The sequence below is a fragment of the Beta vulgaris genome, chromosome 1 (assembly GCF_026745355.1).
Source record: "Beta vulgaris subsp. vulgaris cultivar EL10 chromosome 1, EL10.2, whole genome shotgun sequence".
NCBI lineage: Eukaryota > Viridiplantae > Streptophyta > Magnoliopsida > Caryophyllales > Amaranthaceae > Beta > Beta vulgaris.
Window position 1 is genome coordinate 56575783 of NC_079202.1, and position 27062 is coordinate 56602844.

General features: G+C 34.8%; 3 protein-coding genes across 4 annotated transcripts; 2 read left to right on the forward strand and 1 right to left on the reverse strand.

Moving 5' to 3' along the window:
- Positions 1-2741: 2741 nt before the first annotated feature.
- On the forward strand, positions 2742-7594 carry LOC104889359 (uncharacterized). Its single transcript, XM_010674559.4, has 5 exons — positions 2742-3131; positions 3330-3476; positions 3567-3686; positions 6541-6636; positions 7229-7594. Exons 1-5 carry the CDS (start codon positions 2913-2915, stop codon positions 7334-7336), a joined length of 690 nt encoding a protein of 229 aa, XP_010672861.2. The 5' UTR covers positions 2742-2912; the 3' UTR covers positions 7337-7594.
- Positions 7595-9925: 2331 nt separating this feature from the next.
- LOC104889351 (constitutive photomorphogenesis protein 10) lies at positions 9926-14403 on the forward strand. The gene is made up of 5 exons (XM_010674547.4): positions 9926-10040; positions 10572-10848; positions 11017-11090; positions 12385-12532; positions 14066-14403. Exons 2-5 carry the CDS (start codon positions 10644-10646, stop codon positions 14161-14163), a joined length of 525 nt encoding a protein of 174 aa, XP_010672849.2. The 5' UTR covers positions 9926-10040; positions 10572-10643; the 3' UTR covers positions 14164-14403.
- A 967-nt stretch (positions 14404-15370) lies between these two features.
- LOC104889348 (hypothetical protein) lies at positions 15371-26455 on the reverse strand. 2 transcript variants are annotated; one of them, XM_010674541.3, is made up of 7 exons: positions 25901-26455; positions 20847-20989; positions 20415-20686; positions 18171-18325; positions 17403-17665; positions 16816-16878; positions 15371-15849 (listed from the first exon to the last, which is right to left on the reverse strand). In XM_010674541.3, exons 1-7 carry the CDS (start codon positions 26163-26165, stop codon positions 15598-15600), a joined length of 1413 nt encoding a protein of 470 aa, XP_010672843.2. In that variant the 5' UTR covers positions 26166-26455; the 3' UTR covers positions 15371-15597. The 2 variants fall into 2 exon arrangements, with proteins under 2 accessions (XP_010672843.2, XP_048495469.1); XM_048639512.1 differs by having other exon boundaries at positions 26385-26444.
- Positions 26456-27062: the final 607 nt, after the last annotated feature.

The window sequence follows — 27062 nt, forward strand, 5'->3', positions numbered from 1 at the left end:
TAGATCAGGTTAGAGTACCAGATCATATAAATTCAGAAAAAATAATTTCAGATTAAATCAGATCAGATTAGATAAGTTTAGATTAGATAAGATAAATTCATAGTATGCTTATATTTAGAAACCTATTATTATTGTTATTATAATCATGATTATTACAGTTACTGGGGATATTATTGTTATTGTTATTGTTATTGTTATTATTATTATTATTATTATTATTATTATTATTATTATTATTATTATTACTATTACTATTACTATTACTATTATTATTAATATTACTTACTAATATATTTGTTCAAAAAGATTATTATAATTGTAGTTGTTGTACTTATTAATTATGATAATTATTATAAATATCGTTGCTATTATTATGAATGTCATTGATATCACTATTTGAAGTTATTTGTGTTCAAGAAATTGAATGTTCTTTTGGCATTTGTACGTGTTCTTTTTTTATATTTTTTCTGATTAACAATTTTGATATGCGATGTTCTTTTTGATGTTGTACATGTAATGAACATTATGACAACAGTATACGATGTTTATTTTTTTCAAAAATTTTGGTAGAATAATATAAAGTACATGTTATTAGTTTATATAAAATATGAGTAGCATGGGACAACCTAATTGTGTTGGTATCACGTTCACAAAAATTTCTACAAGGGATTTCAACTTATCTTTAAATAAAAAAGTTTATATAGAACATGACAACAATATATAAGAAGAATATTTAACAATTTTGTTCAAGATCATATGATTGTATATATGTAACACCCCGACCCATACGGAGTCGAGTATATCGTTACCAATGCGTTCTTTACTTCCCAGGAGGTCGCCCATCCCAAGACTACTCCCAGCCAAGCACGTTTAACTGTGGGGTAACTAAGGAAATAAGCTCCCTAAAAGAAAGATGCATACATCTTATTGGAATGAGTAGCCTGCTAAATTCCTTTAAAGCAATCATGATGAGGGGTATTACAATATATTTATAGGTTTATTTATTATAAAATAATAATTTATTGATATAACAAAGAATATGTTGTTAGTTAAATCCAAACATGTCATCAATATAAAATAACACATATCTTTATTTTTAGAATGTGTTATTTAAATAGATTTTGTATCTCTTTCAATATATGTTCTTATTTATTATCATTATATGTTATTTTCATTACTTCCTAAATTCTTATTATAAATAGACCTTAGACATGAATAATATGTTCTCTTCACCATGATCAATATGTTTTTTTTAACTAAAATGTGTGTTCTTTTACTTTTAATTGTATGTTCATATACTAGTAAGTTCTTTTTTTAAAAAAACTAATAATAATAATAATAATAATACTCATAATGATAATAAAAATAATACTAATAATAATGATTATATTATTATTAAAATTTTTGCATAGTAATAAAATGATAATAATAGTAATACTAGTAATGAGATATAAAGTAATAATAATATTAGTAATAATATACTTAATAAAAGATAAGTTCATATCATATCAGAAAAAATCATTTCAGATCAGAGCAGATCAGATAAGTTCAGATCAGTAAAAATAAGGTGAACTAAACATAAGTCGGATTTGAGTCATTTGACCAACTACCATTATTTAGTATTTTAGTTGGTTGCTTGACTATTAACGGTTTATAAATATGTTTAGTAAAGTAAACCATTAGTGTTGGTTGTTTAAAGCAAAATGAAACACGAAAACAAATAGCAAAAAGCTAGTAAAAGTAATTGGTTAAAAAGTTGGCTCTTAAGTTTTTAGCTATTTTATGAGCAGCAAGTGATAACCTAGTAGTGATGATGTTGGCATCACCTTCGGTCTCAAAGATTTTGCGGTCGAGTCTCACCCCATGCAAGGAGAGATCCCTAATTTTCTCCCCCACTTATATAGAACTTCATCTTACCTTATTAAAAGAAAGTTTTTAGTTATTCATATACTCATTTACCAAACAACTTTTTTTACTGTTTCAACACATAAATCACCAAAATACAAGGTTCCTCCATCTAGGAATCACCTCAATAACAATTTCAAGTTTGAGCCGCTAAACATATATTGTGCCAAATTCACTCTCACAAAACTGAACTAATAGTAGATGAAATTATTTTTTGGAATTAACATAGAATTAACTTTTACTATCCCTAGCTTAGTTATATTTTTTTATAAGGAAATAAAAACTAAGAAAGGTCCCAAGAGATGGGTCACCCTAAAGCATCCTTACGAATGATTAAAGCAAAAGAAGTGTCCAAAGAGTCGAACCAATAAGTTATAATTCTATATAATAACACATTAAATTTAAGATTATTCTACGAGTTTGACGATGTAGTAGACAAAAATCCGATGTCAAGGAGTGATGTTAAATTGCTTATATTTGTTACTAACTAGTTATCAGGCCCGGGTTATGTTCCGGGAAAGAAAATATTTCATTTTATTAATATAATACTTTATGATAATAACACTAAATACAGCTTAGCCTAGTGGTTAAAAATTACTTGAGGTCTCGGGATCAAACCCTATACTATACAATTTCTTAATTTTTTTTTATTGTATATGGATTACATAAACTAAAACTCCCTAGAAAGAGCGTCACGTGACACAACTTCTTATTTTCGCACGCCTTTTAATATATTTGTATAGATTAGCATACCTCATAAGAGTCATAACCTCTTCATTTTCCCAATATATTTGGGGAATAATGTTGTAGGCAAATTTACTAGGCCAATAAATGATGTATACAAAAGGAGTTTGATTTGGGTCCAACTCCCTTTATTTCATCTCCTGTTCAACAAGACTCCACTTCCCTCCAAACCTCCACTACTCTCTTTAATGTCCATTCATAATTTCCCTTCTCTCTTTCTCTAATTTTCTCTCTCTTCTTTCTCCACTCAAAAATCCTGAAAAATGGAAGATTATGTGATGAGCATAATTATGGTGGGAGTAATTTCTTGGACTACCCTTTTCATGTTAACAAGAAAACTCTTACAAAACTATTCTTTTGAGTTCTGCAATAGATTGGTCTCAACAACTCATGCTACTATTGCTGTCATTTTAGCTTCTCTTACAGTTCAAGATTGGACTTGCCCACTTTCTCCTTTGAACTCAGATTCATCTCCAAAACAGGTACTCCATATCTTTTTCATTACCTTCGAAAGTATATACTTTATCCGTACTAAAATAAATGAAACGATTTTCTCTTTTATGTGAGAGTTTTCTAACGACGCGTTTCATTTATTTCAGAACGGAGAAAATACTAAGTATAATTTTATGGGTTTTGCTTGATTAATTTTTTGGAGGGTTGTATTATATGATTATATGTAGATGCAAACATTGGCAGTAACAGTGGCATATCTAATCTATGATATGATATGCTCTCAATTTGACAAAAGATCAAAATCAAATGTTGATAATACTATTCATCATTTGGTCAGCATTGTTGGAATTGGAGCTGGCCTATTCTATCAAAAGGTTACATTTTTTTTCTTTCCTCAATTTTTGTGGTTGGTGGTTTTTTTTAGTTTTTTTGTGTTAATGGGATTTAGTTTGAAAATTGTGCAGTGTGGAACAGAGATGGTGACAGCGTTGTTCATAACTGAAATATCAAGCCCATTTTTACACCTAAGGGAGTTTCTCAAGGAGCTTGGGTACAAAGACACTGATGTTAATTTGGCTGCTGATGTGAGTTTTTCAACTTTTGCTAGTATAACATAAATTCATATACTATGTTGAGAATCAAGGTTGACTCAGTTGGTTTCCCCCTCATTTTCTAGGTCTCATCACTTGAACCCACGACCTCTGTTTTGAGATATAAATACATTAATCAATTAAACTACAATCGTATATTGATATTTTTTAGTGTAAGTGAAAGTAATTATGCTTCTTAAGTTGACACACAAATTGCACTTCAACATTAATTGACATATCAAGTGTATGACTAATATATTAATAGATTCTCGTATTACAAGTTATGTTACCTATTAAGTTTCCGTTTACCATAGCAGTGATAATAAAATATCAAATCAACTTTGTTGCATTATAAAAATTTCAAATGGGCCCACCAAACCTTAATTTATGCTTAGCCTTTTTACAAAATAAAAAACACAGTATTACCTATCTGAAGGAGAAAGTTGAGAAATATATATTGTAGTTAATTTCAATCAATTATAAGTAGGAATGGATATGAAACGTGTCTTTATGACTTGAAAAATAATATGACAAACTTTATTGTGTCGAATCAATTAACTATTTGAAGGACCGATCCGTTGTATGATACGAGTTTATGCAGCGGATAACTATTTGTCTTAAATATATAGACACTTATAAACTTATATATGAGTGATTTATCTAATACAAAAAGTTACCCTTTAGACATGAGTAACCTTTTGTCCTAATTAAATATGTCACTTTTACTTATATACAGGTGACTCATTTAAGGTAAATAATTATTCTTTGTTTAAAAATGACTCATTTTGACTTAAAAGAGTAGCACATTTTGCGAAAAGTGAATGATATAATAATTAATTTATTATGAACCTGGTACTCAATACTAATTGAAAGTTATGAAGTATTGGAGGTCGTCACGTGGAATCAAAATGTATTTGCTGATACGCGGGCATGCAATTCAATCAATTTCAATAAAAAATAATAAACGAATTATATGCAATGATCTAGGGCTTCACCCGAGGTAACAACTAGTTCAACTATTGTAATTTGTGAAAGGTTCCATTAATTAGATTATTTTATTCTTTTAATTATAATATTTGAAAATATGGCACATTTAATCATTAATTGTAACCCTTTTAATTCCAAAATTGCATGTGTTTATTTTCCTGAAATAGTAAGTATATCAAAGAATTTCTTCGTGCACATCCAAGGAGTAGTCAATGTCTCAAGAGGAGAAAGCATAGATGGGTTTGGAAATTAAAACATAGAAGTCCCTAATAAAGTTAGAATATTTGTGTTGAACAATTTCAATGGCATCCAGATTTGGGAAGGACTAAGAAGTAGTGTAAAGCCTAAAATATGACATTCAATTTAGTACAACTACCGAGTAACTTGTAGATGGTTGGATTCAAACCTTGAACCTTAAAACTAAGGGTTGGTTCGGTATTATTGTGGTTTTATGTTTCTTGGTTTTTTGATGTTTAAAGTCATATAATATATATCCTATAATAAATAAAAAATTAGTCGAATTTATTGGGAACATGATGATTTTGAAAACTGACGACTAAAAAGTAAAAACCACTTTTTCTGATTTCCTGTTTTTGGTTTTTAGCTTTCAAAAAAACTGAAAACTGAAAACAAAAAACGATAACAAACGAGCCCTAAGTTATAAGGTGGGTAGTTCGTTATCTTTACCAAGCTTACTTGGTAATAAGGTAGTAAAATTGTGTGGTGCAATCTTTCTTGGTGAATATTTTAAGATACCAATAATTAAGAAATTTACAAGAATTATGCACTATTGCATTTATCAGTATAATTAATGTTTCTATTAGGCCTAATTATCATTTGGTTTTTTCTACCTATGCGCCAAGTGCATAGGTTTAGCTATTTGTTTTTACATTTATTCAACAAAACTGATATATATGACACAATCAAATTAAGGATATAATTCTCATAATTGATATCTAAGAAGATACGGAGCAAGATGAAATTATCATACTTCGATCTTTTGATACTTCAGTTTGTCTTGCAGGAGATCTCTTACTTTTAGCTTAAAATTAGGCAACGACCCAAGCCTAATATTAAGAAAAGAACGTACCACCGTTGTGAATATAGTAACTAGTTTAATCTACTTAGAGACCAGATCAGTCCATTTAGTAATCACATTCTCGAGTTCATTTAGTGACTTGATTAATCCATTCGGTTAGACTGCGGGGTTATTTTTTAAAATTGTTTGATGTAGTTCGAGATTTAAAGGGAAACAAAAGAAGGAGAAGAGAAGATACAACTAGGTTAGTGCGAGATGTGTATGGATAGTGTTAAGTTAGAGTTAGATAAAATGGACTTGTTAGGAAAATTAATGTAGGTCTGAATTTGTCTAATTTTATGTTAAATTAGACCGTCTATTCTAATAATTTGTATTTATACTTACCCCTTACGGCCCGTTTGGTAGTCGTTAATAAATTGCGGTAATGGGAATGAATTTTAAGTGTAATTTTATTAGGGAAGCACCCTTAAAATCTCCATAGGGAGACATTTTTTCTTCATGGACAAGCAATCTCACCCCTAAACTTGTGTTTTTGTCTCCAAGGGAAGCAATTTTCATTACCACTCATTACCACCCTACAAGGTGGTATTGGATGGGAATGAAAATTCAAGAAGGAAAGTGGACACTTTAGGATGAATTAGCATTACCATGGTAATGGACAATGATATTTTTCACAAATTTACACATGAATTCATTCCCATTACCACCATTTATGACCAACTACCAAACGGGCCGTTAGAGTCAGACAAAACATTTTCTTGCCATCACATATAGTAATTACTTATTTGTAAATATGTTAATGTGGTATTTTTCTTTTGGCAGATATTATTTGCAGTTATATTCTCTATTGCAAGGATGGTAATAGGTCCCTATCTCTCGTATGTTACTCTCTCTGCCAACAACCCACTTCTAATTAAGGTATTTAATTAGTTACCTATGAGGCTATGAGTTGTAACTTGTAACTCAGTTGCTATCTAGTATTCTTGCTTATCTTCCTTACTTATACCAAGGTTCAAACCTTAATCTTTAATCTTTGTTCAAACCTTAAATAGCAAGAGCAATTTGTGTGATTTAGCATAGAGGTTGAGTATGTCGGCCTAGGTTTAGTCCCTAAAATGAGTAGACATGAGAAATTTCTGCACCACAACAATGTAACAACATGTTCAACTACAAGTTAGGGTTTTAACTTTTAAGAGAAGGAGTGTCGAACAATTTATTTGGGCTTTCTTTTAAAAAACTCAATTAAGGTCAAACATAGATATAAAATATAGGGTCTATTTACTATTCGATTATTTTGGAGTCTTGGATCCAATCGCCCTCAATCCAATTCAATTAAAAAATTTGATTTTTTTTTTTTAAAAAAAATCAATGTATATCCAATCCAAACATAATTCGAATCCAATCCGAAATACGGATTCAATTTGGATTGGATTGGATTTTGACTTTTATCCGAATAATTTTCCTCCCTATGTATAGCTTATATTAACACCCCTTAAATTCTTTGTTTCAGGCAATGGCAATCGGATTGCAGCTTGTGAGCGCATTTTGGTTCTACAAAATCTTGATAATGGTTCAATACAAATTTACTAAGCGAACCACGCTCAAGAAGTTGGCATAAGTAGTTTGGTAACTTTGGTTCTTTAGCCTAATCCAGAACTAGAAATATGATGTGACCATAACTAATTATTGGACTTGGACTCCCCTATTAGTTTTGCCATTCAAGCAATTGTAAAGTTCACATTTGGATGTCAACATAGAAGATAATATTGTCATTTGAGGATAATGTGGAATCGTGGGATGTGGATGATTTCTTCAAGTGTTCAATATGTTGGTGTTTATAGGAGTTTGTAGTCGAAACTCAAAGTTTGCTTCAAAAGAATATGAAGAGTTTATTTTATTTTTTGTTCCACATTGAAAGAATAGTAGGGAAGAGTCATTACTCTTCCTTTACCCTTTGAGTTGAGTAGCAATGAGGCTTTTAGTGAGTATGTGGTGATATACTGATATGTGGTTACTGCGCGTCACCCGCTTCGGGCCAAGGCTTTGAGGAATAAACTTATCTTTTTGGGTCAATTATTTGTAGCATTCAATGACCGTTTTTATCAGTCTTAAGTTACCGTAATATTAGGGAGAGTATATGGGTTTATGTTTAATTGAGGTTGAAAGGGAGCTAAAATGGAATAAAAGAATTTTAGTTAAACAAAAGTAACGGTCAACACCATAAAGAACGCAGTCGACATCGAAAATTTGACTTAAGTTTCATCTCACAAAAAAAATTACTTTTAGGTTATAAGTTGCAAAAAAGTTAAAAGGTTATTTCTCACAAAAAGTGACTATAAGATATTATTTTTGACAAACTCTAATAATTATACAATTTTTGTTTTTTTAGTTGTACAATTTGGTTTTTAATGGTTTACAAGCACAACTAGAAAATTCAACATGATATCATTTTTTACAATTATACTTAACATATGGTTCATAGAGTGGTATGAGTTCGGAATTAGGAATGAAATCAAAGTAGTATAGGTTTGGAACTTGATACTTAATACTATGTGTTTGGTTTTATTTGGGAATAATTTTTTTTCTTTTATTTGATACCTAGAGGCTTTTATTTGATACCTAGAGGTATCGGTATGAGCCATACTCCTCAGAGTTTCTAAACCTCATACCTTATGGGTTTTAAATCTATCAATTTATTACACAAACATCAGGTATGAATTTGCTCATTGTAAACCCATACCTCATACCAAATGCTTTCATTTTATTAATAAGACAATAATTGAGATCATTTGGCCATTAGAAAATAGTTGAGATTATTTTAAAATGGAGGGTATAGTTGGAGCCATTCATTTAGATTTTGTATCATACTATCTCTCTTTATTTTTATTTTATATAATTTAACTTTCACGCTTGTCAATACAAAAGTATAATTATTGATTACTTTATTCATGAATAATTTAAAATTATAAAATGTAGATATTTGGAAGATAGAGGAAGACACCTTTCCTAGAAAAATATTTTACGCTACCAAATGAAGCCTACAGATATTATATTTTTTACCTATATTTATCCGCATTAAACTTATTTGAAATTAACCGTATCCAAAAACAATCTAATTCCGCTTATCAATACCTTATTGAACCTTAAAGTAATTTTTGTAAGGTGAGGAGAATACCATTCAAACTACGTTATTTATCCTCATTTCAAACTTTCAATCAAAATAAGATAAATGATTCCCGTCAAAAAAAAAAAAGATAAATGATTGCATCAACCAACTTTAGTTTAGGTTATTATTAGCTTTTTAAGCACGCGATATGTGCGACGATAATTTTTTCATTGTGATATTTCGTAATGTCGAGTAGCTAATTTTACATGCGCGCACTACATGCAGCGACAATTCATTGTAATAGTTTAACTTGAGAGTTTTTTCAACAAAGGTTATGTTTTTTGCAACTTATTAAAACTTATTTCAGCAAAATTAAATTAAGTTAAGTTCTTGATATAACCTTATTATCCTCTATGTAATTGATTTACAGAAATTGAAATTATATAAACCCATTAAATTGATCATTTTTTACATGACTATAATGTTGTAGAAGTATATTGTCGATTTTTTATTTTGGCAATTGTTCCTTTGGTGAAAGATTTTGATATTCTTAAATGAATTTGTTATTTTTTTAAAAAAAAAACTTTTTAGTCTTTTCTTTTCTTTAACCTAAAATTTTAAGTTCTTCTAATTGTAATTTTGTAAACTTGACAAATATTTTTATTGATTGATTACCCAGTATCATTATTTGCACCAATAAACCCTCAAAAAATGTAAAAAATGCAACAATTTAATGAGAATATTTATAATACACCTGGGTGTACCATGCTCATGATACACCCAAGATTATTTTCTCCAAATGAGCAAAATGAACGAATGAGCAAAATGAACAAATGAGCAAACATTTCTACTCATTTAAGAAAATGAGCAAACACTTTTATTACAAAATGAGCAAATGCGTAAATGAGCAAAATGCCCATATGAGCAAATTTGGTGTTAAATGAGCACATAAAGTTCTAATTTATTACAAAAATACCCTGAGTGTACCATGCTCATGATACACCCGCCGGGTGTACCATGAGTGAACTCCAATTTAATACTTACTTCTTTAGTTCTTCTAGTAAAAACAAATTTCAACAATTACATTACATTACTTAAGAAAATAATAATCTAATTATAACAGTGAAAAAATTGGAACTCCCTCTAGTAAGTAGTAGTTCTCTCTCGTTCAACTTTGCTGCAAATAGATCAATCAACCTTCATCTAAAACTTGCAGGTATTGTACAAGCGAATTTCTCCTAAATTTATGTTTTTTTAAATTGTAAAAAAAAAAAACTCTATTCTTCAATTACGTTGCAGAAAAGAAGTATATGGTTGTTCCAATTGCTACTGTAATTCTTTTCCTACAGTTGCTGATTTGTTGCTGTAAACTTGTAAATTTGTAATCTTGTTGTTTTAAACATGTAATTTCGTTATACCCACAAATCGAAATTCTTATATTAAGATTTTTTTTTTGGTGAACATATTAAGATTTGGTTATATGCAATGAGTAATGGAATTTAATTGTAGTTATTTGCATCACCTAAGCTTAAATTTGTAATCTTGTTGTAATTCTTGTAAACATGTAATTTCTTTATGCCCAAAATTTGAAATTCTTATATTAAGATTTTTTTATATGCAGTGAGTAATGGAATTTAATTGTAGTAATTTGCATCACCTAAGGTTAAATTTTTTCGATACCACTGCTTCGGCTGTGTTTGGGAAGCATTTTAGGTACCTAAGATGAGAAGGTGCTGAAATTTTATAGGTGCTTAAGTGATTGGGTGTCGCAAGAAACTATAGAAGGCAAGTTGTAGACTAGAGAGTAGAGACAAGTATTATGATGATGATGAATGGCGGAAGCAGCAGCAGTGGAGGTGGTGGAGGAGGAAGAACATCGTGGCGTTCAACGTCAGTGTCAGCTTCAGGGAAGAGAATACAGAAGGAATTGAAAGAGTTGGATTCCTATCCTCCTCCTCTTTCGTCCGCTGGTCCCATTGCTGACAACCTCTACCACTGGCTGGCCACCTTTCTCGGCCCCCCTGGTTACTTTCAATTCCTTGCCTTTTTTGTCTTGTGATAGACTTTAAGGGGTTTTTATAGCTTGATACTCAGCTCAAGTAAAAGATCCTTTTCAATTTGTTGCATCAGTTTACCTTTTAGTGTTGCCTATCTGATATCTATATACTAACCAATCGCGATTTCTTCTTTAGGGACACCATATGAAGGCGGTATATTTTTTCTTGACATTTTGTTCCCCAATGAGTACCCTTTCAAACCTCCCACGGTATGACTGAACATGTCCAAACATTGCTTAATTTTATCATACTACTTGTTAATGGCTGCCTTCTTTTCTTCCTTCAAAGTTTGTTATGTCTTTTACATGTAATGTTGCCTCATCTGTTATCTAGTGCTGATGATTATAGCTGTGCAGCTTATACTGCCAACCAGCCCCCCCTCTACAAAAACGACCCCTATTCCCCCCTTCAAACCTCTATCCTTACCTTTACCATCCACCACCAGCCGCAACACGCGAGAGAGAGATACCACCACTTTATTTCATGGATCTAACCATCTTCAGACCACCGCACTTGTCGAGATATGGGAGGGGGAGGAAGGTAGAGGTAGGAAGGAGACCTTTGAAAGTGGAGGAACAGAAAGGACTGACTATGTAAGGCTGGGTGCAACACACAAATAGAGATGTAGAGGCAGGATAGGTTGGGTGGAGCAACAATGGAAAATCAGTAGGGAAGAAGAAGGGCTTAAATGGTTAGTGAGAAGGGTTTTTAGGTTATTAAGGTGTTTTTAAATTTAAGGGTTTATTATGGTTATTAAAGGGGATGGGTGGCTTTAAGTATCCAATTAATAGTGTGTTTGGATAGGGGGAATTGGAGTGGAGAGGGAGAGACTTATTTTCCCTTGTTTGGATACAAGTACATTGGGGAAGAGAAGGGCAGGGCGGCAAAGTGAAGGATTCCTTTCCTCACCCTCTAAGTGAACCCAATCCTTGCCATGTTGGATAGATTTGGAGGAAAATGCAAGCTCACCTTCCTTTTCTCTCCCTCCTCCCTCCCCCCCTCCATTCCCTCTTGCATTGCTATTCAATGGATTAGTGGGGTTTACATGAAATTCTTTAGTTATCAGTGCTTTTGACATTGAATCCCTCCCAGCCCCCCCAGGGGTGGATTTCCTTAGATCTAAGATCCCATTGAGGCTATCTCATGATTTAGATGGCACTAGAGTATGGAGATTACTTTAATGAAATAGAAATACAATTTTAATATGACTTTTTTCTTTTACATTTGCTTTTTTTTTGTTTCCGGATGCCCATGGATTGCCATGCTCTAATAATCTGGACGATGACTGATCTTTGCTAAATTATTCCCTGAAGTAGATACTCCGCAATCCTTTTTCTGCTGCCTTGATCAAATATCTTTAGATATGCATTGCTTGATTTCAAACCTTTTGTTATTTGTGTACCCTAGTGTGCTGCTTAGCGTATGTTGGATGGTTTATCTTGTCTTCATTTTCTACTGCTTTTTAAGTCAATTCCTATTTTAATTGTAAATTTGGTGATGTAGGTGGTTTTTAAAACAAGAATTTACCACTGCAATGTTGATTCTTCCGGCAGTGTTAATTTGGAAATTCTGAAAGATGGTTGGAGTCCAGCCCGAACAATCTCTAAAGTGTTGCTTGCCATAACATCTATATTTCTGAACCCAGACCCATGTAAGTTTTAACTGTCTGAATACATTATTGTAGTACACATTCTTTTGTTTTGGGTTATTTGGCTGTTGCTTTCTTAGGCCTACTTGCATTTCTTTATCTTAAGAATAACTCCATTCAAGATTAAGGATCTGAAAGTAGAATTCACAAAAAAAAGCACATTCGAAAAAAAATTTGATACTCTCATACATGTGAAATAGACTTGGGTGTAGGGATGGCAATCCAGTCCGAATCCGACCCTAGTCCGCTCCGATCTGAAGGAAAAAATCCGAGTTGACTCCGACAAAAAAGTAATCCGACTCCGACTCCGTTTAAAAAATCCGACACCGAGTCGGAGGAGGGTCGGAGTCGGATCTCATAAAATAATCCGACATCCGAATCCGACTTTGAGTCAATCAATCCTTTTTTCTTATTTATGTATAATCTGACTTCGACTTTCAGCCAATTGTATTATATAGGATTTTCCCATAGAAAAGATGATTATTAAAAATAATAGTAATAATTAAATTATTTGTACTATATAAGATTTCTATATGATGACTAGAATAAGTTGTAATGATTAAAAAACTGTATTATAGAAGACTATTCTATTATAAAAAATTGGAAGAAAAATAAGTCGGATCAAGTTCGGAGTCGGACGTTCGGATTTTAAGTCGGATGTCCGGATTTTAAGTCGGGTCGGATCTCGGAGTCGGATGTTCGGATTTTAAGTCGGGTCGGAGTCGGATTTTCAAAGTCGGATGTCGGAGTCAGAGTCGGACTTAGATTTAAAATCCGACTTTCTGTAGGGTCAGAGTCGGATTATGCATAATCCGGTCCAAGTCCGACCCGTTGCCATTTCTACTTGGGTGTGAGAAGTTGTATCATGATCATCACGTACTCTGGGTCAAATACTCAGATCATTAATATTTTGAGGGTTGAGGAGGTGGTGTAATCTTGGGAGACTACCATCATTCAGGGCTAGAGCTTGTAGCTTATAGCAAAAAAGAGTTGGTATGGCGTCCATAGTTTCATTAACTGGAGGTTCGGGAATTGGAGAGAAGGTTCTAAGGGAGTAAGGGTTCCATGGATAACACCCTCGTCATCATCATATACAACATTTTGTGTCTTAGTTAAGCATAGCCCTACTAGGCGTTCTTAGTTCCATTAACTGCAGGTTTGTGAATTGGGGACAAGGTTCTAAGGGTTCCATAGATAGCAGTCCCGTAATCATTTAGTAAATGTTTTGCATCTTAGTTAAGCATAGCCCTACTAGGCGTCTAGGCCTATTCTTTGAGCAAGTTTCTGTAGCTCGTTGCTTCGTAGTTTGTGCATGTGCCTTTATACATCTAGTCTACTCAAGCCTCTGACCAAAGCTTGTGATAGCTGCACATAGCTTCAGGATTCCTGTGTTAAGTTGTTGTAAGTAGAAAATTCAGAAGCTTTGGCAATGAAAGAGATTCTTGGAGAGGAGATTTTGTGAACATATCTGACGGTTGATGCTCTATTTATTTACCTCCTATCTGTTGGTCTATATTGACTCAAGGTAATCTGCAGACAATGTTCTGGTGCCTTCCATCGCACACCTATATCAAGTTGATAGGAAAAGACACGATGAACTTGCTGCTGCATGGACGCACCGGTTTGCGAAATAAAGAAACAAGTAATGTTATACGACATAAGAGTTGGGATATCGAAAATTTGTGCTTGTAGTTTACTTGCTTGTATATACATCAGTTACTGATCACTGGATATGTAACGTATTAGCTATTACTGTACTCGTGGATTGTATAATGTTAGTGATAAACCCTTGCCCTCTCCCCCATAGTTCCTCTATTAATTTATGGGTTGGAACTGGGAAGTGTTAGCTAATACTGTTTGCCTAATGTTTATATTGGGAAGAGTTAACTTGGGTAAACATAGCATGGTTGAACAAGACTAGCTCTATAATGATGCAAACTTTGATCTTATTGTTAAAGCCTTTGCTAACCAGGATATTTGAATCTTGTCATGTCTAGTAAAACGTGGATTTCAAAAAGCCAATTTGTAGGATTATTAAAGCCGTAAGAAGCTGTTGCCCACGGACTTGTAGGTGCCTCAAAAGCGAGTCTCTTTTCTCATCAAAAGCACATTGGAAAGAGCTGTGACGACTTTTCAAAGCACCGCAAAAGCAAATTTTCGTCACCTATCTTCCAAAAATACCCGGAAAACGCTATAGAGCGCTGCGAAAGCAAATGTTCGTCGCTTATCTTCTAAAAATGCTCGGAAAGAGCTATTGAGCGTCACATAAGCAAATTTTCATCACTTATGCTGATCAAAATATGTCGGATCGATCTACTGGTGGTGCTACAATAAGCACCCAGAAGCACATGTCGTCGCTTTTCTTCAACATAATGCGGGAAAGTGTTGCTGCTGATGCTTTAGAAAGCGTGTGGCTGAAATCATCTTTCATTGCTTTTCTTCTTCAAAACTGTGCCGGAAAAGCTCCTGCAACCGCCGCTTTCTGAAAATTTGAGTCATTTATGAGTCTTGCACATAATAATCATCACTTATACGACTCTAAGATCCCACCATTCATTCTTGTTACGTCATTTGTGTGATAATGTAAAATGAGACTAAGAAATAGAGACAAAGTGAGTATAATATTCCTACATAAATAAATAATATCTAAATTCATCTCATTAATTTTTGAGAAATTGAAAGGCAATTATCGAATATGATAATATTAATTCAAAGAAGATCAAGTTGCCAACTCTTCGAACTCCACTGATTCGTCGGTCTCATGTTGAGTTAAAAAAGGTTAAGCGACGAGTTGAGCTTTAATAGAGTCGAACTCAATCCAAATTGAACCCTGACACAATATTGTTGTAATGACCTGAACACTAATTTAATTGAAAATTGAATAATTCAATCATATACACTTGTGATTTGTGAAATTCCAGCTTCTACTCTCCCTATTTGTAAAAAATCAGCTTGCCGCCTACGAATTGTACAAACTTTTCAAGGAGGTTTTGTCCTCCTTTCAACAGTAATATGGCCATCAAAAGGAACAATATACTATGTCAATCATGGTATGGTCTTTTGCCAAATCAAGTGTGGTTCTTTGCTTTCCTTAATACTTCTTTGAGGACATGCGCTATTCTTTCTGCCATATGATGCTCTAAAAACCTCTCCTTCACTCTCCCATAGCCTTTCCATCCCATGGTTAGCCTCCTCTCAACATGTGTTGCTAGTTTCACGATGTTCCTTGCCAGAGGGGTAACGCCTTCTTTTCCTGAAGGATGCAACAAACCGGTTGTCTCATTCACAACTATCTCCATGGTGCCTCCAGCAGCTGTTCCCTGATTAAAAAGAAGTATTTTGATTTGATGTCAACTAAACAGATTAAATCCAAAGATCAAGCAAACGATCTATCATGTCTGGTTGACATACAAATCATAGGAATACGTGAAATTGTTTTGTTTGGAAAAAGAATTCTCACAAAATGAATGAAGTTGTGTATGTAGGTCTCTAGGTAAGTAGAGCTTCCTATGGGAAGTTCTTGATCAACCAAACAACTGCACTTTCCGGAAATGGAAATACATAGGAAATACAAACTCATAGGAAACATTACTTTCCATTATGAACCAAACAACCACTTAGTTTTGCTGCTAACAAGAGGATTTCAACTCTTTCAAACATATTATAAAGGTTGATTCCAGCTCCAGGTTCATGGGCCATATTTAAGATAGTATATACTCCCTCCGTCCCAAAATATAGTTCCCATTTCCCTTTTTTCACGGTAATTTATGCAGTAGGAAAGTAAAGATTTTTTGTTTATTTAAATAAATGTTGCATGGGAAAAGATGATTTTAGGAGAGATAATGGAGAATAATTGGTGAAAAAGCATTAATTGTAACATTTTGTTTGAATAAACAAACGAAAAAACAAAATTCAAGAAGCAAATAAATGATGGGGACTCGTTTTTTCTAGACAAATTACGGAAAAATGTGGAACTAAATATAGAAATGGGAACTATATTTTGGGACACCCAAAATGGAAATGGGAACTATATTTTGGGATGAAGGGAGTAGTAACTAGTAAGAGTAGCATCACATGCAAATAATTCCCACAATAGAAGGTCCGAAATTCTAGATTTATTATCTTCATCTACAATGTAAAGCATGAAAATAAGAAGTTTGCAGGAAGTAACAATAGAAAACAACTCTAGTAGTACCTTCCTATAATTCTGCCGTAACAGAAAATAGAATAGTGTTATTATTTTCCATCACCAACAAAAATTATGCGAGGGAGCGGAGTATACTTACCAGCACAGGAAGCCGAAAGGCCATAGCCTCGATTGTTATCCTCCCAAAACATTCGCCACGTGCCTATACACAATATATAGACAACGCTTCAATATTGAGCTCAAGACAAATTTCGAGTGGATTTTCAACAAGTTCCAGTACGATTTGTAAACAGAGATGAGAGAGGAATGAATGATCAAATAAAAGACCATTAGCAACTTGCAAGTGTCCAGCGAATAAATGGCAAGTACATATACATAGCAATAGTAACCTAGAGGGGATTCTGTCATTTGGAGCCTCTAGATTGGTCAAAATGTACTCAATGGTAACCTTTGCAATAACCTAACTCATACTATCACAGCACCCTGAAGATGATGTATTAGATGTATTACAATAGGGTGCTCATTCCTAAAACTACAGCAATGATCAACCACATGCAGAAAGCTTAAAACACACATGCACATTTTTTAACAACGTTTTAGTAAGAGGTTCCTTAATTTGAGAGCAACACTGAAATGCAAAGACAAAGCAAATTCTGTCAATAGAAGAGCAAAGTTAAGCAAAAGTTCCCTTCTCTGACACAATATAGATGAGCCAGCTGGAAATACCTGTGAGTTTTGGACGAGAACGTCGATTGAGGCAAGATATGGAGCTACAGTCAGGGTCTTATTAATGAAATGAACACGATTCTGAATCTTTTTCTCTGTAACAAAGCTGCGGAGTTCTGTTTCAAACTTAGTATGTGCACTCATGTCACTTCCTACTACTACTGCGTGCACAGGAGGCACCTTCAGTTTCTCTTCTTTAATAATTTGCAGACTCTCATGGAATGAGCGCAAAAATAGATCCTGACCTTTTCCCCGAGAAACACCTGCAGACACAGAAAGGTCAAGAAGTTACTCAAACGGCAGTCTGCATGCATGCATGTCACCTGCATCTGCAACCAATTTACAAATATATATACCAAAATAACACACAATTCCCAGATCAAGATAACATCTAAGCAACCTAGAAGAGCTACTTTGCACACTAATTACACCTAGTTTCATTCAAATCGTCTTTCCAGTTACTAGTTGCTACTTTAAACTAAAAGAAAATAGATAACAGAAGAATAGAGCTTAAAAAGAGGCAATGGTCTACAAATTATGGAGCAGTTTCATGGAATGTTATTGACCTTTAATCTTGATTCTAGATCCTCTCCTTTCCTCTTTTCTTTCTCCAATTCTGCCTCCCCCCAAATTTATCTTTATTTAGTTCACAAGGACCTAAAACTTTGGACCAGTAATTCAAGGAACAGAGCCTTGGCTTTTCTACCTCCATGCCCACCAAAAAAAAAAGAATCTCCGGATAAGCTTGCCATAAGCAGAAAAACATACTGTTTATGATAGCAAAGAGCACATCCTCATTCTGCACCCCTAGAGTTGCTCGGACGTGCTCACGAAGAACTCTTTTGGCCACACTGTCCTCAGCAACATCCATAAGATCCTTGCTGTTCCCAAGGTGCACAACAAATGTATCCGGCATCTTTATACTGTATAGTTCACATAATATTTCAAGGTTAGGCGTCGTTAAAAGCGGATGAAAAAAGACTGCGCTCTTTATATAAACCAACCAAATCAAGGTGAGAACAAGTAACTAAAAACTATTTGTGAAAATTCATTCTTAGAAAAAATATTATTTAATGCATACATTATCATACGTATAACTGCCCTTTCCTCTGAAAATGTCAGTATTTGGAGGATCATCAATTCAAAATCAAGCACATAAACATCCAGCCCCACTTATCTACAAACACGTAAACAAACACATTCCAACATACTTAAATACCATAATGATTCAAGTCCTTAATGTTAAACCTGAACCATATGTCATACTGGCCACATCTTACAAGGTGTGTCCAAGACCTAGCCATTAATTCCCCAAAAAAAAGAGGCCAAAAAACAAAAGGGGAAAAGGAAAGAAGCAACTAAAAGAAAGAGAGCCCCCCCTAGATAGCAAGCATGAGGATATCCTGGCCCCAAGGTACCTAACTCCCCAGGGCTTCTCCATAGCCCTAGCATACAAACATCAAGTCCATAGTGACGCAACACTAGATCTAGGGTGGATATGGCGATTAAAGACTACCCCAAAAATCCAATTTTTTATGTGGCTTGTGTGCTTGGATCGATTACCTCATGGCAAACTCCTCTATGAGCGGAAAGTGTCTCATCAAAGGGAGTGTCCTAGGTGCCACCAGGGATTAGAAGATTCCCACCATATCCTTAGATCATGTCAATATACTCGAGATATATGGGCCCAGACACCCGCTTATATACCATGCCCAAGCGAATCACTGATGTGTTGGACCCAGAAAAATATGAAAAATTCAAACATGTTCGGATTAACAACTTGGGCCACGGTCTTCCCTTTTTTATGTTTTGAAATTTGGAAAAGTAGGAACCATGTTGTCTTTAACCCATCCAAACCTCACCTGAAACCGGCTGAAGTATTAGCCCAAGCGTGTAGAAACGCGATGCAATACACCCAAGCAAATGCCACCCCTGACCATAGTGTAGAAACCGAAACCACATATCGACTCTTTGACCATGCCCCTCCGAACTGGACCTTGCTCAATGTGGACGCCGCTTTTAAGAATAGAAACCAAATTGCGGGGATGGGGGGGGGGGTCATGAGGGATAATAATGGTAGATGGCGGTGGGGGTTCACTAAATCCACTTTTGCTAGGGACTCTCTCTCGGCGGAAATTCAGGGGATCCGAGAAGGACTCTCCCTCGCCCTTGATAAAGGCTTTCGAAAACTCGTTCTTTTCTCAGATTGTAAAACGGCCATTCAACTTATTGACCAAGGAAATACCCAAACTAATGTGTATGCTAACATGTTATCTGATTGCAGGGAGTTAGTCAAGAAGTTTGAAGGTATCAAGCTCATGCACTGTGATAGAAGCCTCAACCAAGTAGCAGACTCCATGGCAAAATTTTGTATTAGGAATGAAGACTTGTTGATTTGTAATAGTATTGCTAGAATCTTCCCCAACCCCACTCCTTTTTGTAGGGAGATCTACCTAGCGGATTGTGTTAACAGCCTCGTGGTGGCTCAAACGGATGATGTAATAGGCTCTTAAGTTTTATTATGAATGCATAACCCTTTTCACCAAAAAAAAAAAACTAAAAGAAAGAGAAGAATATATAAAAAAAAAATTCTTCACCAGTTGGTTCAAAGATTTGAACTGATCACCATGTGAGGGCACCAAGTAGTTACAAAGATTAAGTTGCGTAAGCATCATATAGTCTTACGCATATAGAATGCTAATATGACCTGTAGTAGCATCTTACAGTGGAATTGCTCATAGATATAACAAACTTAGGACAGTCAACTTGAAACATCTCAGAATGCAGAACATCCAAGTGAAAGAGAAGTCCTTTTTTCTACTACTTTGAGGCAGAGGACATGCTTATGGGAGCAGAAAGGATCAGATAGAACCACAGAGGGACCATTTTGCATAAATCCCAAAGAAACAGTGTACTGAATACGAGAAACAAACTCCTGAATAGAAAGGCTTGAGGTAACAGAGGGAAACAAAGAAGAGATGGATACAAGATAAAACAAGATGCAACATATACCCTAATCGTTCTTTTGTTCTGTTTTCCCAATATTCTGCTGTGGTGTGAGAATCAATCATAGCAGCTGCCACAAAAGGTAGGTGCTTCACAAACTCCAACTTGAAGTAATTCCCTCGCATTTCATGAATCCACCACAATATCTTTGGAAGCACACGAGGAACATTATCCTTTAGCACTGCATCCAGCCATTTCCCAGCAACAGCAGTATTTAAAACAACTAGATCAGCTTTCAAAGCAGTATCTATAGCCTTTTGGCCCCTCGCATGGAAAATCTGAATCACAGAAGTTAATTAATGAGATGGAAAAAGGAGCAGAATCGCAGATAGTTGTAGCTCATTTAGTAGGTCTTGGCAATGTTAGATCAATGAATCAAATATCCCTGACCAAGTCAGGGAAGAGTCGTAGAGTACTAACTTACTAAGGATGTCTCACCTGTACTCCTCTGTCTAGCATCTTATTTTCTAAACTGTACACAACCTCATCTGCTTCTGAGGGTTTTTGATAAGTTATCCACACAACTTCAGCACCAACACCTCTCAACAGAAATGCCAACTCCATCAGCAACAGAGGTCCACCTAAAAAACCAACAGATGCATCAAATTGGAAGTTTGAACTGAGATCAATAGTATAATCAAATAAAAAACTTGTGAAGCCTAGAGGAGGGGCAGGATAGAGAGTCAGATAGCATCATTTGTTCAACATACCAAAGGAAAATACAAATAACTCATTCAGATAACTTGAGGAACCTTCAAGAAAAATATAGAGCTCGTGGTAGCTAGTCAAACTAGCAGAATTGGCAGCTTTCACAGTCCAGATAATTCATGTAGTATGCCTATGTTACTTAACCATGTTTATCTAAGTTTTCATGGAGGACAACCAATATCAGTTGCACATGTGAAGTGATCTCCTTGAGGTAACTCAACCATGTTTATCTAAGTTTAAAAAAAGTTCGTTCATTTTTTACTTACAGGTTAGAGCCTCTCAGAATGTTAATCATTCATCATTACTAGATCAAACTTTTTTTTTTTGCAGTGTACTAGACCAATCAATTTAGAATAAGGTGTCGGCCAGCCTGCAATCCAGGAGGTTTCCCCCAATCCTCTATCAACATTTTCTAATATTTCCCAAATAATTATTATGTTGTGACCTACTGCATCTTTGTAAACCCTCATAATGTAACAAACTCGACGACTACTATAAACGTAATACTCGCTCCGTCTCAAATTAATTGCCAGAGTTTCCTTTTGGATTCTCCAATTCATTAGCCACATACCATTTTTGGCAACTTTACCTCTATAGTTGGGTTCCACACCTACCCACTCACCCATCTACTTCTCTCTAGTTTCTCAGTATCCTAATAGTTTGTGCCAAATTAGTTTATGGCAATTAATTTGAGATGTAGAGACTAGAGAATATGACATGTGAACATAGCAGTCATTAGGGAACCTCAAAAGGGTCTCCTCCACTTCCCATAAACATATTTCTCTAAAACCTTCTATGATTAATGAACGTTACTTGTAGCCTTTAAAATTAAGTCATGAAGGAACATATTAGTTCATTGTCGGTTTTGCTGAAATTCTCTCATAATCTTAAGAACGTTATTCGAGATGGCTTGATGCTTGTGATTGCTATTGTTCCTATCACTTTGCTTTGCTAAGCCAAGATATAGCCTTCTCGAGAAGGGCACGTGGGGCCATGGCGACTGAATGCATTAGCCTTATCCTTGGCCTTGCCATTCACCTTCAAAACAGATGTCTTTGCCTTACAACGGCCTTGGTTTTTGTTGATCACTGGGAACAGGAAAAGGCCTCTATTCACCAATACTAGTGCTTATCTTGCCTCTATCTTTTTAGCACTCACTGCTTTTCATTCCTTGAGCAGCTATAGGAATTCCTAACTTAATATACTTACACCTTACAATATCTATCATGTATTTAATCGTCAAAGGACTCTACATATGATGATACGATGTACATTCTTAGCTTTTAAGCAATCCTTAAGATACATCTACAGTAATTACTAAGCTAACAGCATGTGGCAACGGCAAATTACTAAGCTAAGCATGTGGCAACGGTAAATTACTAAGCTAACAGCATGTGGCAACGCTAAATTACTAAGCTAACAGCATGTGGCCTTCACAGGACCTAGTACCAAACGTTGTTTAGCTTATTTCATTGTATCCGATGTTATACTCTTTTGTCTCTTTGTTGCCTTTTTCTTTTAGATTGCTAACCTCCCCCCTCCCCTCTCTTTTCTTCATGCCTTTTGACTGTACGGGGGAAATATCCCTAAAGAAAAAGATGTAACGTCAAAAAGTGATGGATACCAGTCTGGGTATGCAGTATGCTTGACATTAGAAAATACTATTTCAGCAATGAGAATACAAATAATACGAGAAGCTCGGTATGAGAAGTCTCTTTCGATTTCTAGTAGAATCAAAGGTATTTGGCCCTCGAAAGGAATTGAATTAGAGCCAAGGTCAAGACAAGATGTTTAAGCAATTTGAACAAAGAACCACTTCACTAACATGGGAAGGCATTGTAATACGCATCTTTTCAGATGATCTTAATTCTGTGAATATATGCAAATCCACTCAGAGGAAGCACACTTTTCATTTTTCTATTTGATTACGAGCATACATATGCACTAGAAACCCCTATTGTAGGTCACCAATGTCACATAACTTGTAGACTAACTTGTCTTGGAAAGATCTCAGGTTCTGATCAGCAACTAAACAATTATCATGCAGGAAAAACAATAGAAAAGGCTGAAATTAAAGGATCAAGAAGCAGCAAAACTATGTAATGCCTAGCCATCTGTAGAAACTATTCAGACACATCTACCTTCAAACATTTGATGGTCCAAGCAGAGTTCATCTTATGGAAACTCAAGTGCCACCTAAACCAAACCTTCTAAACTCCCTGTTTTCCACATCTAAATGACAATGTACTTGTCCTAATTGATTTGCCATTAGGTCTAGAAGAAGATACAACTTCCTACTTTCTCCCCATAGAACAACTAAAATTGACATAAGTACTAAGTAGTGATAATCACTAAAATACAAGCTCGCACTTGAGCCATTTCACAATATCACTTAGAAAAGCCTCATTCTAACCCATTGGTCCTGCCAAGCATGTTTTATTAATCATGAATTTGTAAATTACAAGACCTGGAAACTGAAAGCATGTTGATCCTACCATGCACATAGTTATCCCCACCAATAACCAACTTCTGAACTATTTTTTACTTCAACAGATTGCATATACATCCACAAGGGCACCCATCAAATCAATATTTGATTGCAGAATTTATCATCTAAAATAAATACTTCAACTCCCAGTAGCTTTCTTTATCTAAAAAGAGAACACCACCATTACATGCACATCCACCAGGAAGTGAAGGTGAAATGTCCCATTAGTCCAAGACATATCCCAGTAACTTCACTACTAAATTCATAACTAGAGCAGCTCTTTTTTTGGAACAAAGCTCTTTCAACCTTCCTTACTTTCCTTCTTGGCAATTATCTCTATCCAGAATTTAACTATAAAGACTATTGAATCTGGATTATGCTCTTTGTTTCCTGTTTTATTAGCAATTATCTGTCCAAAATGCAGTAGAAAGACTACAGAATCTACATTATGTTAATCTTCATGTTAAAAAACAACAATGAAAAAAAGAAATCATCAAAAAACAACAATGTCAAAATAACAAACAAAAAATGAGAAAAGATGAAGGGAACAAACCAGATAGAGAGACTTCATGCATACCAGAAGAACAATTTTAGACTTCATAAAGTGAAAAGGACTAGAAGTCTAGAAGTCGACGATCAAGAAGAAGATTTAGAGATCGTCCCTAATCTTTGGTGCCATACCACAGGTGATCATCACAAGGAGGAGAACTATTAGATCCCACCAGAAACACAATTAGGGTAAAGATTGGAAACAAAGCTAAGATCATTAACAGCCCATTCTTATTCTTTAGCAATTGCAAGTCGAAGGATGATGTTGTCGATTTTGCTTTTTTCGACTCTGATTTCTCTCCCTCACCAGTCACCATACAGTGCACTGTAGGATGCCAAGTCTTCTATGGTAACATAGATCGCGGTTTTTCATTTTACCAGAGGTGCTCTAAATAACGATCCCTATGGAACTAATTAAGACATCTCTCATTTCTCCATTATTATTCCAAACCTTGATCAACAACCTTTATAATAACTTTCTATGCATGCAACTTAAAATCTTATAATATTATTTTCCGTCCATAAAGAACCAGGTCTTTTCAGTTACAGCCTCTCCCTCGAATACATAGGGTAGGTAGGGCTAGGTAGGAAGGAGTCCCCAATTTCTCAAGTTCTAACTATAACTTGATGTAATCCGAACTACATTTTCCATCCATAAAAAATTACAAAATTTGATCTGTCTCAGACATCCTATCCAGAAACTAACAAACTAACTAAAACATCAATGCTTAGAATTTTGTTAAAATCATAAATAACTACTCCATGGGAGTCTCTGACCCAATTAAAATCTCCAAATTCAATTTTGGACATCCACTAATAATAATCTTCCCATTTCTTCTGAAGCTAAAATTACTGTTTGATGTCCATCACATCAACCTTTTTTCTCCCTCTATTCCAACACTTTCTCTTACTACTTTTCTCGGTGTTTTCTCATCATTTCATTCTACATTTTAACAATTTTTCTTCATCCCCATGCCGCGAGTTAATCGGAAAAACACACTAGGAAAAAAGGAAAGGAGCATAAAATCTAAAGGAAAAAAAAAACCTAAATCTCAAACCACACTCACTTAAACTCTATGTTGCTTAGACTTGGGCACCCATGTCTGACACGATTACGTATCCAAGTGTCCGACTCGGCTATTTTTTTGGATTTTTTTTCTATTTTTTTGCCCAAAACAAAGTGTCCAAGTGACCAACCCATGTCCGAGTGTCGAGGATCCGACACGGTTACTTGAGGTGAAATATGAAGAGTCCGAGCAACATAGCTTAACCTCCACCTCTCCGCATATGCATATAAATCATCAAAATCCCTACCATCCATCAAATAAAAAATTTATTTCCACCAATTATCATCTAAATTAGCTCTCTGTATCGAAACCATATGCTAAACACTCATATTAGTCAAATGCACATTTCAATTGCCTCTCTCAGGATGCCATTTCAATTAAAACCCTCAATATTCCCCTTGACAATCATCATCTATATCCAAATATTCAATAAAAATACAAACAAAAATCATTAACCAATACATTAAACTAGTCTTTTTCGCTCCTCCAATATAAATTAACACACCAACTACTATCACATCTAATTTTGTGTTAATAAAACAACATTTGATAACCACATTACAACTTATAACTACGCGTCCCAACAAGTGTTTAGATCTTTATGGGACGGAGGGTATCCGAAACAACAAACAAAATCATAATCGAAAAAACAAGAATGTAGATTAAGAAAGAAATATTACCAGAGAGCGAAAGTTCATGCGACACCAAGAGAACGAGCTTAGACTTCATGAAGTAAAGAGGACTAGAAGGAGCCGAAGATTTAAGGATCGAGGGATTGGAACTTTTAGCACCATAAAAGAGGCGATCATCGCAAGAAGGAGAATTATTAGCTCGTATGAGTAGAACAATTAGGGTAGAAATCGAGAACAGAGCTAAGATCGTTAACAACCATTTCTTCTTCTTTAGCGATTGTAGATGGAATAACGATGTAGTTGGTTTCGCCATTTCGATTTCGATTTCTAATTTGATGTTGTTCGTTAGTTAGTTAGTTAATTGTTGTAGCAGTAGAGAGAAGTGACATTTTCTAGGGTTTTGATGTTTGAAAAAAGATGGAGGTTTTGATAAAATTGGGGTTTTTTGAAGGAAGGATGAAGTCTGAATGAGTGAGTTAGGGGTGATGTTAGTGGTAGTGCCGACAATACATGCGAAATTGGAAACAAGTACCTTAGTCCTGAAGACAGGGACGAGGGAGATGGGATGAAACACTCAAATATTCGATGTACTTTGCAAAAATAGGTTCTTGTTGAGAAACAGTGAATTGGAAAATTTCACTCTTCATGCATACATGTTAGGAAAGTTTTTCGTCCGCGCAGAAATTGTTGAAAATGTAATGTTAAAAACAGTATACTTTTGCCTATAAATACCGATGTAAGAAATCAGTTCTTACATCAATGCAATACAATACTCTCTGATATATTTGCATAACTTCTCTCTCTATTTCTCACAACACGTTATCAGCACGAGTGTTCTACCGGAAATTTTTTTTAAGGTATCTTTAAAATTTTTACATCCATTTTGTTTTTAAGTTTAAATTTTTTTCTCCAAGCCCAACCCTTTTACTACCCGAACATGGACCAACAAAGTAACGGGATTAACATTGTTTTACACAATGTCTCTGTCTCGGGTATTTATTTTTGGATAGAGCGAAACAATGTGCCATTCACTACCAACCCAGCGAGGGGAACTGTAATACAACCCCGACCCAGTAACCGTAACAACGGTACAAATACTCATACCAGAGAAAACCCACAAACCCCTGTTCCCAACACCAATAATAACCCTCCTATACAACCAGCTGAAAATCAACCTCCGCCCAGTAATAAAAGAGATAGAGATGAACAG

Coding starts and splice junctions, on each gene's coding strand:
- LOC104889359 (XM_010674559.4), top strand. CDS start 2,913: ATGGAAGATTATGTGATGAGCATAATTATGGTGGGAGTAATTTCTTGG. Junction 3,132..3,329: donor CAGATTCATCTCCAAAACAG/GTACTCCATATC, acceptor GATTATATGTAG/ATGCAAACATTGGCAGTAAC. Junction 3,477..3,566: donor CTGGCCTATTCTATCAAAAG/GTTACATTTTTT, acceptor AAAATTGTGCAG/TGTGGAACAGAGATGGTGAC.
- LOC104889351 (XM_010674547.4), top strand. CDS start 10,644: ATGATGATGATGAATGGCGGAAGCAGCAGCAGTGGAGGTGGTGGAGGA. Junction 11,091..12,384: donor ACCCTTTCAAACCTCCCACG/GTATGACTGAAC, acceptor TTGGTGATGTAG/GTGGTTTTTAAAACAAGAAT. Junction 12,533..14,065: donor ATTTCTGAACCCAGACCCAT/GTAAGTTTTAAC, acceptor GGTAATCTGCAG/ACAATGTTCTGGTGCCTTCC.
- LOC104889348 (XM_010674541.3), bottom strand. CDS start 26,165: ATGGCGAAACCAACTACATCGTTATTCCATCTACAATCGCTAAAGAAG. Junction 20,687..20,846: donor TGCTAGACAGAGGAGTACAG/GTGAGACATCCT, acceptor TCTGTGATTCAG/ATTTTCCATGCGAGGGGCCA. Junction 16,879..17,402: donor TTCTCGTCCAAAACTCACAG/GTATTTCCAGCT, acceptor TATTGTGTATAG/GCACGTGGCGAATGTTTTGG.